Genomic DNA, 13,743 nt, shown 5'->3' with positions numbered 1-13,743 from the left:
CATTCACACCAAACTCACAGCCAAAAGCACTATCACTCATGCCTGAACAAAGCTTCCCAACATATGTATTTTCTTCATAAGTCATATCACAGCCTCATGCTTAGGAACACTGAACAGCATTTCTGCACTATGTATAAGGCCAGTTTAAGCAAGGAAATCACCAGCAGAAAGCACAAAAATGTGAAAAACATGGCACTACGTACACGACAAAAAGGACAACTTGTTTATAGTATGAGAGACAGAGAATTGCCTTGTTCTATATCAGCTGAGAACATGTGTATCGGGGGCCTAAAAATGTTGCCTCTCTGCACTTGTCTGCAAGTGACCGCAAAAATGCAGCAAGTATCGACTGTGGGGTTACAGATCAGTTTTAGTGATGACACAAATTCACAGAGAGTCAGAGAATAATGATGATCAACGATATGAAGAAGTTACTCTTCACAATAATCCTACAGGGTAACCAATTTTTTTTTTTTTTGAGACGGAGTCTCGCACTGCCACCCAGGCTGGAGTGCAGTGGTGCGATCTCAGCTCACTGCAACCTCCACCTCCTGGGGTTCAAGCGATTCTGATTCTCTTACCTCAGCCTCCCAGGTAGCTTGGACTACAGGTGTGTGCCACCACACCTGGCTAATTTTTTTTTTGCATGTGTTTTTAGTAGAGACAGGGTTTCACCATGTTGGCCATGGCTGGTCTTGAACTCCTGACCATCTGCCCACTTCGGCCTCCCAGAGTGTTGGGATTACAGGCGTGAGCCACTGTGCCTGGCCGTAATCACTTTTATTATCTCCATTTAGTAGATAAGGAGTATAAGGCATAGAAAGGTTAAAGAACTTGCCCAAGGTCACATAGCTATTATAGTATGCGGCAGGGGTAGAATGCAAACTTAGGCAATTTGGCTCCAGAGTCTACACCAAAACGAAGACAACTTGTAAAGCTAGCAAGATGATGTTGAAACTGGCAAACTTAGACACTGCTGGTAATTCATAGAACCTTCTCAGAAGTAGTATGAAAATATAGAAAATGCCATATGTTTGGTCTTTGCCCAGTAAGCACATTCCGGCAAATTGTTCCTAAGCATATGAACTCTGGGCAAGAAGATAGTCAGTGTTCAGTAATAACGAAATCCTGGAAGCAACCCAAATGTCCAACACCAGAGAAGTGAAGCTGCTATTACACAGATGTTATCATTATGAAGACTCTATAGAAACATGGGGGATTGTTTGTGATCTGTTCAGTCGGGGGTGGGGGAGTGGTGATGAAAAAGGCAGAATAAAAATGATACAGAGGCCAGAGCACAGTGGCTCATGCCTGTAATCCCAGCACTTTGGGAGGCTGGGGCAGGCAGACTTGACTGCTTGAGCCCAGGCATTCTGAGATTAGCCTGGGCAACATGGTGAAACCCCGTCTCTATAAAAAATATAAAAATTAACTGGGCGTGGTGGCGTGCACCTGTGGTTCTAGCTACTTGGGAGGCTGGGGCCAGGAGGATGGCTTGAACTGGGGAGATTGAGGCTGCAGTGAGACATGATCATGCCACTGCACTCCAGCCCAGGTGACAGACAGAGACCCTGTCTCCAAAAAAAAAGAAAGAAAGAAAAAAGAAAAGAAATGAAATGAAAAGAAAAAGGCATATGTAGTAAAGGTAAAGTTGGAAAACTGTGTGTTTGTGGACCCAGTGTGGAAGGTGATAAATGTAAAAGGAAATGGGTTGTTGAGGGAAGGTGGTGGCATTGTGGGTGATTTCTTTGTTTATTTTTTAAATGTTTCTTTAGCAGCTGATACATTCATCTTTTCACCAATTGTGGCAGGAACATTTATTACAGGCTGCTTATCTCTTGCCAGCCTTGGAAGCCTGGGAGATGCCTGATTGTTGGGCAACAACATAAAACAGAAGAAAAACACAAGTAACTAAGAGACAATTTCCAAACACAGCAATAGCTACGCTTGCAAGAGCAAACAATCAAGGGACAATGTAGGCACCGTTAGTCTCCAGGGAGGGAGCAGGAGCCTAGGTCCTGGGAGGCCTGTGGTGGGGCAGAGCAGGGAATCTGATCACCCAGGCAGACAGCCTGCCTCAACTTCTCTCCTTGCCTTCTGATGCCACGTTAACAGTCACGGCATCCAGCTATCCAGGATCTGAGACTGGCAGTCCACGGGTGCCCCTCCTTAAGCAGAATGATTTATGAAAATGTAGATTTATGAAACTGATAAATTAGGAGATAATTATTCAGACTGTGAAAGGAATTGCTAAAGGAACTCCCCTACTGCAGTGGAGTGCATCAGTAATATTCAGGTGGCATCAAAGAAAAGTGTTTTTTTAAAAATTGATAGCCTACTTTGCATAAAAAGCTGTCCTGGGCACAGGGGACTCAGATAAATCAGATTCCGCTCCTGCCCTATCTAAAATCAAACTCTTCCCTCCTGCTGCCCTGCCACCCTCTACTGGCTTGCCGGTTCAACTTTTTCCAATGGCACACTATCACTGGCTAACGTTATATTATGGATGTATCTGTGTATTTGTTTATTCTTCTTCCCCTGCACTGGACTCTGAGCCTCTGTCCTATGGGCCATGGTGCCTGCTGAATGAGGAAAGCTCTCAATGGCTATTTCTTTCTTTTCTTTTTTTCCCGGGTCTTGCTCTGTTGCCCAGGCTGGAGTGTAGTGGTGTGATCACAGCTCACTGCAGCCTTGATCTCCCGGGCTCAAGCAATCCTCCCACCTCAGCCTCTCAAATAGCAGGGACTACAGGTACGTGCCACCACACCCGGATAATTTTTGTATTTTTTTTTGTAGAGACAGGGTCTCCCTGTGTTGTCCAGGCTGGTCTCGAACTCCTGGGCTCAGTGGATCCACCCACCGTGGCCTCCCCAAGTCCTGGGATTACAGGCATGAGCCACGGCGTCCGGCCTCAATGCCTGTTTCTGGAACAAGTGACCCCAAGGATTTCAAGTTGGGGCAGGAGACATGGATGAATACCCTAGTGCTCACAGCTACCATTCATGTGATGCACATCACATCCATCATTTCCATTTTATGCCCATGTTGGCCTTTGGGATCACCTGCACAGATGAGGAAGTGAAGGCACAGTGAGTGGGGAGTACAGGGTATGATGAGGCAGAGTCTAGGGACCTGATATGGCTGGGGCTGGGGTGGTCGGGGAGGATTCTCCTCCTCGTGGGCCACCGGGGCAGGGACCTAGATGGCAAGGAGGACCCAGTGAACACAAAGGGCAGGTCACTGTGTTCTCAGGGGGCAGCGGCCTAATTGTGACTAGGCTTATGACTGAGTGGTCTCTGAGCGGTGTGGCTGCCATGGCACTATAGATGAACCACATGGTTCCTCCAGATCTCGGTCATCTGAGGTCGCCTGAGGGGTTTCCCCAAGGATCAGCCATTCAAGAATTACCTAGATGTCAATTTGGGGAGAAGGCATTTATATCGAAAGGATGATAATAATAATAAACATTAAAAAAATTAGCTGGATGTGGTGGCCCGCACATGTAGGCCCAGCTACTAGGGAATCTGAGGCAAGAGGATCGCTTGAGCCCAGGGGTTGGAGAGTGCAGTGAGCTATGATCGCGCCAATGCACTCCAACCTAGGCATCTCAATCAATCAATCAATCAGTCAGTCAATAACTGAATGATGATAATGATGATGAATACTGGGTTGGGTAGAGGGCTTGCTATGGGCCTTCAAGGGCCTTGTCTCACTTCACCCTTCAGTGATCCTGGGATTGAGGTTCTGTTGGCCTGTTTTAGAAATGAACTTGCCCAAGGCCAGAGAGCCAAGGAAACCTCCAACCTGGATTTGAGTTCTGGCCCATGGGGCTGCAGTGCTTGTACTCTCCCCTGCTCCTTCCTGCTGTTTCTTGCCTCTAGTACCAGGCATCACAGAGGCTCTGAGCAAGAAGAGGTCAGAGGAGGGAGCACTGGCTCGCAACTGGGGGCTCCTTGGAGGGGGTGGCATTTGAGTCCAGTCTTGAAGGGTGAAGACAGGGAGGGCAGGGGTGCAAAAAGAAGCCTGCCATTCCTCCCCAGAACCTGTAGGTCCCCTAGGATGCTCCACAGAGCTGCATATAAGAGCATCTGTGCAGGTGGAGGAGGTGAGTGTGGAGGACAGAGCTCAGTGCCAGAGGCTCTGCCATTTCCCCAGCTTGCATGACCTTGAGCAAGTCCCTAAACCTCCCTGGAGTCTGTTTCCTCTTCTGTAACAGGAGACTAAAGATGCCGGCACCTCCCTGGGCTGCCATGAGGACAAAAGGATAGACTGGGTTAAAGCTCTGGCTCAGACAAAGGTCCAGGTGAGGCCCCCAGTGATGCTCGTTCTCTCCTTCCTTCTTTCTGCCTGGATCTTCTCCTGGGGCTGCAGGCCCAGCACTTTTGTGGGCAAGTTTTCCTGTAAGTTTCCCTTGAATGACCTTTCTCAAGTACCAAATGATCACAGCATTGCTGGATTCTTGGACCTGGAGAGCAAATCTGGGTCTACCTCCTACAGTCTAGAGGTGTATATTACAGCCCCTCTCTGCTGTCACCTCTTCAGATACAAGGGCCCTCATCTTCTCAGTCGATCCTCATCACTCAGCCCTTTGATCACTCCGCCTGCTCTTTTATGAATCTTGTTGGGCGTGCTTACCTCTTTCATGAGGTTGAGTGACAAGAATCACTCAGAGTCCACTGGGACAGGCAGCTGGGAGGGTTTCTGCAGGAGTGAGCCAGGGCTGTCACATCTCCAGACTCTGTCCCCCTACTCCCTGCCCTCAGTCTTCTCCTGGAGCACACAATCACTTTCTGCTTCTTTTGTCATAGTTATAGGTGGCCTTGCGCTCACCCTGCCACTACTGGGGAGTTCTTCAAGGGTAAGAGCTGTGTGGTGGACACCTGCTCTCTCTGCCTGGCCAGGGATCTCCCCCATCTTCCAAACAGAGCCCCTCAGATCTCCTCTGGGTACAACACCATTCCTTCTTTCACTCCATGAAACTGACTCCACTGGGTGAAACTGACTCCACTGCACAATTTAGTGGGGTGGCCAAGGAACGGCCAGTAGACTGTGCCATCTCACCAGACACAGGGATTGATTGGCTTGTATATAGTTAGGATGTATGTCCCTTCTAAATCTCATGGTGGATTGTAATCCCTAGTGTCGAGGTAGGACCTGGTGGGAGGTGACTGAATCATGGGGGCAGAGTTCTCATGAATGGTTTAGCAGCATCCCCTTGATGTTATCCTTGCGATAGTGAGTTCTCCCAAGATCTGGCCATTTAAAAGTGTGTGGCACCTCCCCCCACCCTCTCTCTCCTGCTCTCACCATGTGATGTGCCTGCTTCCACTTTGCCTTCTGCCATGAATACAAGCTCCCTGAGGCCTCCCCAGAAGCCAGGCAGATGGCGGCACCATGCTTCTTGTACAGCCTGCAGAATCGTGAGCCAATGAAACCTTTCTTCTTTATAAATTACCCAGTCTCAGCCGTTACTTTATAGTAATGCAAAAATGGCCTAACGTAGCTTGGGATGGAATTGGGCCCATGCCAGGCCAATGGGAACCTTCCTCAGCACTTTTGCTGGAAGTGGGATGTACATATGCTTCCAGGTGGGATGTACGTAGGGGCTTTTCCTGGCTGTCTTGGCCACTGCAAGTGAAGTACCTGCCTGAGAATGGCTCTAATATGGGAAAATGAGGGTACAGAAAATGGAGAATAGTTGATTTTGATTACATAATCTAAACACTTGGATCTAGCTATGCCTGAGGCCAAGAGTATCATGATGAATTTCTTTTTTTTTTTTTTTTAGAGACAGTGTCTCACCCTATCACCCAGACTGGAGTGCAGTGGCATGATCATAGCTCACTGCAGTCTTGAATTCCTAGACTCAAGTGATCCTCCCACCTCAGCCTCCTAAGTAGTGACTAGCTAGAACTATAGGTGGATGCCACCACACCTGGCTATTTAAAAAAAATATTTTAGAGACGGGGTTTTGAACTTCTGGGCTCAAGCAATCCTCCTGCCTTAGCCTCCTGCATAGTTGGGGTTACAAGCAGAAGCCACCATGCCCAGCTTGATGCTGGATTTCTTAATTCCATGAGCCAGTGTTTCCTAGCTGCTTAAGTCCATTTACTTTGAGTTTCTGTCTCTTACAGCCAAAACATACTAACTAATACAGTCCGTGTCTTCCTTATCACAATGCTTCCCTTTGCATTAATGGCAATGCCAGGCACTTAGAAGGTACTCAGTGAAATCCTGCTGAATGAATAAAAGAAAAATGTTGCCCTGCTTCTTATGGGAAGCTGTGTTCTAGGCAGATCTCTGCTCAGAACTGACTCCAACGATTACATCCCCCCTTCTCGGGTTACAGACAACCCAGATAAGCAGCCTGGGTTTTCATCTCCCTCAATGTGTCCAGGGTAAAGCTCAGAGGCTAGTTTTCTATCTGGTCCTATAACTAGATTTCCAAGTAAATTGCAGTTCTTCCCACAAAACCCCGCCTCACTTAACTTGGGGCCACTGGCAATCTGGCAGGTTTTTTTTTTCTCCTCTTGATTATTTATGACAACATCAAGCAAAGCGTAGAGTCCAGCCCGGCTCCACCACTTTCTGGCTGTGAGACCTCAGGCAAGTTGCTCACTGCCCAGAGCCTCCACTTCCTTGCCTGTAAAATGGGCGCAGTTGCTCTGCCCCATTGGGTAGTGTGCAGATAAAGTAAAATGATGGGTTGAGGTGCCTGGCATATGGCTGGCACTCTGCAAAAGGTGCCTTTGAGATTTCACCGACGATGGCTCAGGGGGATTCCCATTCTTCACAAGTCTCCACTGGAAGGTGTTTCTTTCCAGCTCTACCTTCTAATTTCCTGTCATCATGACAGCTCCATCTTGGTGACAACACATCCCCCCAAATTTTATGGCAACTCAGTTTTGATATAGCTTTTAATTGTCTTTGTGCTATAACCTTGTCTCTGGAAATTCTCATTTATACTATCGGCCAGTGCCTCTTTGATCGCACACTTATTGATCCCCCAATTAATGAGAAACAATTTGTTCATAAGGAACTGTGACAGCCTCTCCCCAGACAAGTCACATGCAGATGATTAAACGATCACCCACGTGTTCAGTGGCACCATCAAGTCTGCCAGAGATTGAATAAAAACATCCTGCTCCGTGGCATTAATGATGATAGAAACCCACATCGGTCTAATCAGCACAAGCCTTCGCCGTTCTAGTTTGAGGTTGATGTGGGGATGGAGGGGGATGAGCACAGAGCTGCTGGGCACAGAGGACACTGTTGTGGCGTTTCTGGCTGGCCCTGGAGAGACTGTCTGTTCCGAAGATCTCTACCAGGGGTGGTGCTGCCTCAGTAGGTGGGTATCTGGAAAGTGGGTGGGTGCTGTCATAGATGGAATTTAGGGTCTTACTGAAATGTAGTAAAGGGGCTGGTGGGCAGGGATGCTAAACTCCTGCAATTCGTGAGATTACAAAAACTTGTCCCATGCAACATGCCACCAGGGCCCCTGTTGATAACTCCGAGTCCAGTCAGTGAGACCAGAGCTGAAGTCGCATGCAGGATGACACCTCCCTACCCCAGACTCTGTTGTCTGTGAGACCCTAAGCCCACTCCGATAACACAGAGGCCCACATTCGTACCCATTCCCCTCTTCCCCTTCCTCCCACCAGTTCTGTGGGCCTGCGTTGTTTTTTCTGTTTGCTTTGTGCTTTAACTTGAATTCATTACCAACATTTTAAAACTCAGGAGATTTCACAGCCCAAATGCAGATCTCCAGCTTCTCTGGCAGACTTGGGAGGATCAGGACCCGGGGGAACTGTGGTCTCACAGACACCTGGCCTGGGCTGAGCAGCTTGGAGACAGGAGCTCAGGAATCCACTGTCCCACTGGGCCAGCTCCACTCACTGCCTGGCCACCCCCAGCATCTGAATTTGCAAATCCCCAGCTTATTGCAAAGTTTGAGGCCTGAAGACAAACTGCAGTGAACTGAAAATGAACTTCCTCAGCCCTACAAAGGAACCGAGGCAATGATGCCTCTTTCAAACCAGACCATGATGTTTTGACCTTGATCGCTACACACTGGACCTACTGCAAGCTTTTTCTTTTTTTTCTTTCATTGCGTTTTTATTTTATTATTTTTTTTCTTTTTATTATTATTATTATTATTATTATTATTATACTTTAGGCTCTATGGTACATGTGCACAACGTGCAGGTAAGTTACATATGTATACATGTGCCATGCTGGTGCGCTGCACCCACCAACTCGTCATCTAGCATTAGGTATATCTCCCAATGCTATCCCTCCCCCCTCCCCCCACCCCACAACAGCCCCCGAAGTGTGATGTTCCCCTTCCTGTGTCCACACCATGGAATACTATGCAAGCTTTTTCAAGAACAAGCACTCCAGAGACAAAATCAGTCCTACTTTAACTTCAAATGACTTATCGACCAACTTCAAATGCCAATGTAAAATGACTCCATTTTTGCATAACACGACATGATTATAGGCTCAGATTTCAGGGACTGTCAAAGCCTGCACAATCACAGACTGGGCTCTTCAGGTGGTTCTTGCACAAGCCCTGCCAAATCCGAGCCTTTTTTGACAACTTTATCTTCTCCCAGAACAGGAGCAGGGAGGGAAGAGGCGGTACTTACACGTCGAACAGTTTGCTACAGCTCAGTCAAAAAATGCAATTAAATCAGTGAATGGAGAAATAGGAGCTGGGGTTGCAGATAATATTCTAAGCCTCTGAGTGGAGAGGGACTCTGCATCCCATTCCTATGTGAGGCAGGGCCTGCCTGCTGTTAATAAATCTAAATAGATTTTTACTTGGCTAATATCAAGGGCTGCCGTTGAGCGGCTTCTCTTACCGGTTCCTCTGCTGAAGCAATATTAAATACTCATCATGTTTCTCAGCAAAGTCTGTCACCATGTCCTTAGCGTAACCCTGAAATGAAGAAACAGAGCAGTGTGATATCGGAATGCAGGGAAGCACTGACTGAGAGCGCAGGTGCAGCACACACCGGCGCAGGAGGCTGAGAGGCGGAAGCTGATCTTGACGAAGGCCCAGCTCCCCAGGCGCATCGCTCCAGCGACCTGGAGCCCCAGAGACTGTCTGATGGCCCCATGCGTCTTAGGCATACACACCTTGAATCATCTATGAAAAGGAGAAGGTCAATTCCCGCCTCTCGCTACTGTTCGTTCCTCCCATGCCCTCTAAGATCAAGGGCTCTGACATGATTTGGGCTGTACTGTTTTCTCAACACTCATTATTTAGTTATCTCAATTGTCATAACCAGAGGCAACCCAAATCAGTTGTTTAAAAGGGGATCTTGGTCGGGCACAGTGGCTCATGCCTATAAAACTAGCACTTTGGGAGGCTGAGGCGAGAGGACTGCTTGAGCCCAGGAGTTCCAGACTAACCTGGGTAATCTAGGGAGACCTTATCTCTACAGATAATTTAAAAATTAGCCAGGCCTGGATGGTGCATGCTTGTGGTCCCAGCTACCTGGGGGGCTGAAGGGGGAGGAATGCCTGAGTCTTAGAAGTTGAAGCTGCATGACTGCGCCACTGCACTCCAGCCTGGGCAACAGAGTGTCTCAAAGAACAAAAAGGGGAGGGGAATCTTATTTTCCCCTTGCCATTTCAAGAGAAATGTATGTTAATTATAAACAATGCAGTCATTACAGAAATCTATGACCCAGACTGGAGGCTCCCTTGGAGTGGACATCTGTGGTTCTGTGTCTCCTCTTCTGCCAACGGGGCCCTGGGTTTCCTTTGGGGAACTGCTCAGCCCCTTCTTGTAGTTCACTGGCTTCCTTAGATGACCTTGAAAGTGACTTTGTTCTTCTCTTGGTTCACATGACCTTGGCCTTGCCAATTAACATAGGGCTTCCCCCAGTCACAGTGATTTACCACTTCAGGGGTGAACCATGACCCGAGTCAGCCCTGGGACTTTGCTGATACCCTTGGAAAAAGAGCTGCTCTCTTCCCATTTGAATGCTGTGCCAATGAGATGCAGGCCTGGAACCGCCCGAGAAGGAAGCTGATAAAAAAGACAGCAGATTCAAGAGATGCAGAGGCAGATTCCTAATGACATAATTCGAGTCCCTGGATTCACCTATGCCTAAAGAAGTATCCAGACAATTCAGTTATTGCCTTAGAAGTTTCAGCTGAGTTTCTGTCATTTGCAGCCAAAATAATTTTAAGTAATATACTATCATCTGACTATCAGAGATAATCCCTGGTATAATTTATTATGGCTGGGGGAGAGTAATATATAATAAACTACACATATTTAAAGTGATATATGCATGTACCAGTAAAACTGCTATTGTAATTTGACATATATATCTTCCTCCAGGTGCTTTTCTTTGTTCATAATATACAAAGATACATATCTACATACAAACACATATATACTCTTTAAAAAGCAATTTTTTTTTTTTTTTTTTTTTTAGTAGAGATGGCATCTCACTATGTTGCACAGGCTGGTCTCTAACTCCTGGGCTCAAGTGATCCTCCTGCCTTGGCCTCTCAAAGTGCTGGGATTATAGGCATGAGCCACTGCACTCAGCCCCATATACCCTTTTATTTCTTTTTTTTTTTTTTGAGACAGAGTCCTGCTCTGTCACCCAGGCTGGAGTGCAGTGGCACGATCTCAGCTCACTGAAACCTCCATCTCCCAGGTTCAAACGATTCTCCTGCCTCAGACTCCCAAGTAGCTGGGACTACAGTCACCTGCCACCATGCCCAGCTAATTTTTGTATTTTTAGTAGAGACAGGGTTTCACCATGTTGGCCAGGCTGGTCTCTTAACTCTTGGCCTCATGTAATCTGCCTGCCTTGGCCTCCCAAACTGCTGGGATTATAAGTGTGAGCCACTGCGCCTGGCCTCATGTACTCTTTTAAACAAAAATAGGATCATACAATAAACAATGCTTTGCAATTTGCTTTTTCTTTTTCTTTTTTTCTTTGAAATGGAGTCTTGCTCTGTTGCCCAGGCTGAAGTGCAGTGGCACAATCTTGGCTCACTGCAACCTCCGCCTCCCGGATTCTCCTGCCTCAGCCTCCCGAGTAGCTGAGATCACAGGTGTGTGCCACCATGCGCAACTAATTTTTATATTTTTAGTAGAGACAGGGTTTTACCATGTTGGCTAGTCTGGTCTTGAACTCCTGACCTCAGGTGGTCCTCCCACCTTGGCCTCCCAAGTGTTGGTACTACAGGCGCGAGCCACCACACCTGGCCAATTTGCTGTTTTTTAACTTTGTTGCCAAGGGGAGGATTAACGATACAATATCAGCTTGGTACTGGTCCCAAGTTATGGGGATTAAGTTTTAAATGGCATAGTAGGGCATTTGTATCAGATATGCAACTTGTGTGGGAACCTTAATGCTTATCCTGGGAAGAAAAGAGAGAGAAAAATAGAAACCTCTACCATTCTCTTCTTAACTTCTCAAAATCTGGCTTTAGCCCCATTATTCTATTAGAACCCTACCCAAGAGAGACCCAGGACCACCTTAACTTAATGCAATAGGTCTTCTCTCCATTCTTTTCAATTGCTCTGAGCCATGGGAAACTGCTCATCTGTCATGCCATCCCAAGTTGAGAATGATGGGCATTCCTTTTCTCTCTCTCATCCTCATGATAATCATTAAGATTCCCACTACAGGCCAGGCGCGGTGGCTCACGCCTGTAATCCCAGCACTCTGGAAGGCTGAGGTGGGCCGATCACGAGGTCAGGAGATTGAGACCATCCCGGCTAACATGGTGAAACCCCGTCTCTACTAAAAATACAAAAAATTAGTCAGGCGTGGTGGTACATGTCTGTAGTCCCAGCTACTTGGGAGGCTGAGGCAGGAGAGTCGCTTGAACCTGGGAGGTAGAGGTTGCAGCGAGCCGAGATCACACCATTGCATTCCAGCCTGGGCAACAGAATGAGACTCTGTCTCAAAAAAAAATTATAATAAGTAAATAAAATAATAATAATAAAAAAGATTCCCACTCCATTTCTTAAAAAAAAAAAAAAAAAAAAAAAGCCAGGTGTGGTGTTGCATGTCTATATTCCCAGCTGCTCGGGAGGCTGAGGCAGGAGGATGGCTTGAGTCTAGGAGTTCAAGGTTACAGTGAGCTATGATTGCACCACTGCACTGCAGCCTGGGCAACAGAGTGAGACCCTGTCTCTAAAAAACGTCCTACTTGCCAAATTCTCTTCCTCTGCATCTGTACTGCTGAATGAGCCACTCTTCCCAGGCAGCTTTCTGCCTGTGCCTTCTCTAGCTAGCCTTCACGCTGTGCCCTCAATTGTGGAAGGTGAGTGTCTGCCTGAGTCTCCATTTCACCAGTCTTGGGTTTTTCTCCCTCCCATCTTCACTTCTCCCTCCAATTATGAGGAAAAGAGCCTGATGTGCAGCCCAGTCATGCCTAGTCCAGGGCTAACACCCTGATGCCCTTTCTCCTCCTGTTCCCTGTAGGGCCCCAGGTTGTTGCCATCTGCTTCCCTCTTCCCCTGGAGCCTCTACTTTTCCTTCCCAACTTCCCTCCCAACTTCCCTCTCTCTAGACCCACTCAGGAACAGGATGCTGTACCCTCATGTTCCCTCCTATTCTGACATCTCTGCAACCTCTGAGTTTCACTGGGACTTTCCTTCTGGCTAAGCTGGCCAATCATGAAGTAAGTAATAATAAGAAAGGGTGATATAATGAAATTATAAGAAATTAAAATAAAAACAAAAACAAGGCCGGGCATGCTCATGCCTGTAATCTCAGTGTTCTGGGTGGCTGATGCGGGAGGACTGCTTCAGGCCAGGAGTTTGAGACCAGTCTGGGCAACATAGCAAGACCCTGTCTCTTAAAAATAAAAATTAAAAAATAGCAGGGTGTGGCCAGGCATGGTGGCTGACGCCTGTAATCCCAGCACTTTGGGAGGCTGAGGCAGGTGGATCACCTGAGATCAGGAGTTCAAGACCAGCCTGGACAACATGGTAAAACCCCATCTCAACTAAAAATACAAAAAATTAGCTGAGCGAGGTGGTGGGCACTTGTAATTCCAGCTAGTTTGGAGGCTGAGGCAGAAGAATCGCTTGAACCCGGGTTGGAGGTTGCAGTGAGCTGAGATAGCACCACTGCACTCCAGCCTGGGCAACAGAGCAAGACTCTGTCTTGGAAAAAAAAAAAAAATAGCTGGTGTGGTGGTGCATGCCTGTAGTCCTAGCTATGTGGGAGGCTGAGGAGGAGGGTTGCTTGAGTCCAGGAGTTCAAGGTTACAGTGAGCTATGATTGTGTCACTGCACTGCAGCTGGGGCAACAGGGTGAGACCCTGTCTCTCTAAAAAAAACCCGAGAAACAACAACAAAAAACAAACTAGCTTTCCTGGCTTCTGGAGGTGCCTACAGAGGCTACTCTGTCCTCCCCTGGGCCTGAGTCTTGCCTCATCCTGAGTACAAGAAAAGCACAGGAGGCCTCAGCCCTTGGGAGAGCTGGCTTTCAGGAGAGTGCGTCTGGGGAGGATTCTTGCCTTCTTCCAGAATAATAACACATAAATTGTGCCAACAGTTTACCCAGCATTTCCATACACACGACTCTCCTTTGATCTTCACAGAAGCCCTTGAAGTAGTGATTATTACCCCATTTAAGATACAAGGAAACCCTCCCATGCATCTTCCCAGAACACAGATGCTGCTCCATGGCAATTTACATAACCATTTTAAAACATTAAAATGACCGTTGATATACTATGGGTATGGCATGA

At 47.3% G+C, this 13,743-nt stretch overlaps 1 protein-coding gene across 19 annotated transcripts in view; it reads right to left on the bottom strand.

The window, feature by feature from the left end:
- Positions 1–13,743, bottom strand: part of KATNIP (katanin interacting protein) — a 230,036-nt gene that overhangs the window by 152,796 nt on the left and 63,497 nt on the right. For all 19 annotated transcript variants that reach the window (XM_063654214.1, XM_063654211.1, XM_054452717.2 and 16 more), the window contains one exon: positions 8,865–8,941. In XM_063654214.1, coding sequence (XP_063510284.1) covers positions 8,865–8,941 — 77 coding nt within the window. The remainder of the gene's footprint in view (positions 1–8,864; positions 8,942–13,743) is intronic.

This window comes from Pongo pygmaeus, chromosome 18, assembly GCF_028885625.2.
Source record: "Pongo pygmaeus isolate AG05252 chromosome 18, NHGRI_mPonPyg2-v2.0_pri, whole genome shotgun sequence".
NCBI classification, from domain to species: Eukaryota; Metazoa; Chordata; class Mammalia; order Primates; family Hominidae; genus Pongo; species Pongo pygmaeus.
This window is presented reverse-complemented; position numbering and strand designations above follow the sequence as displayed.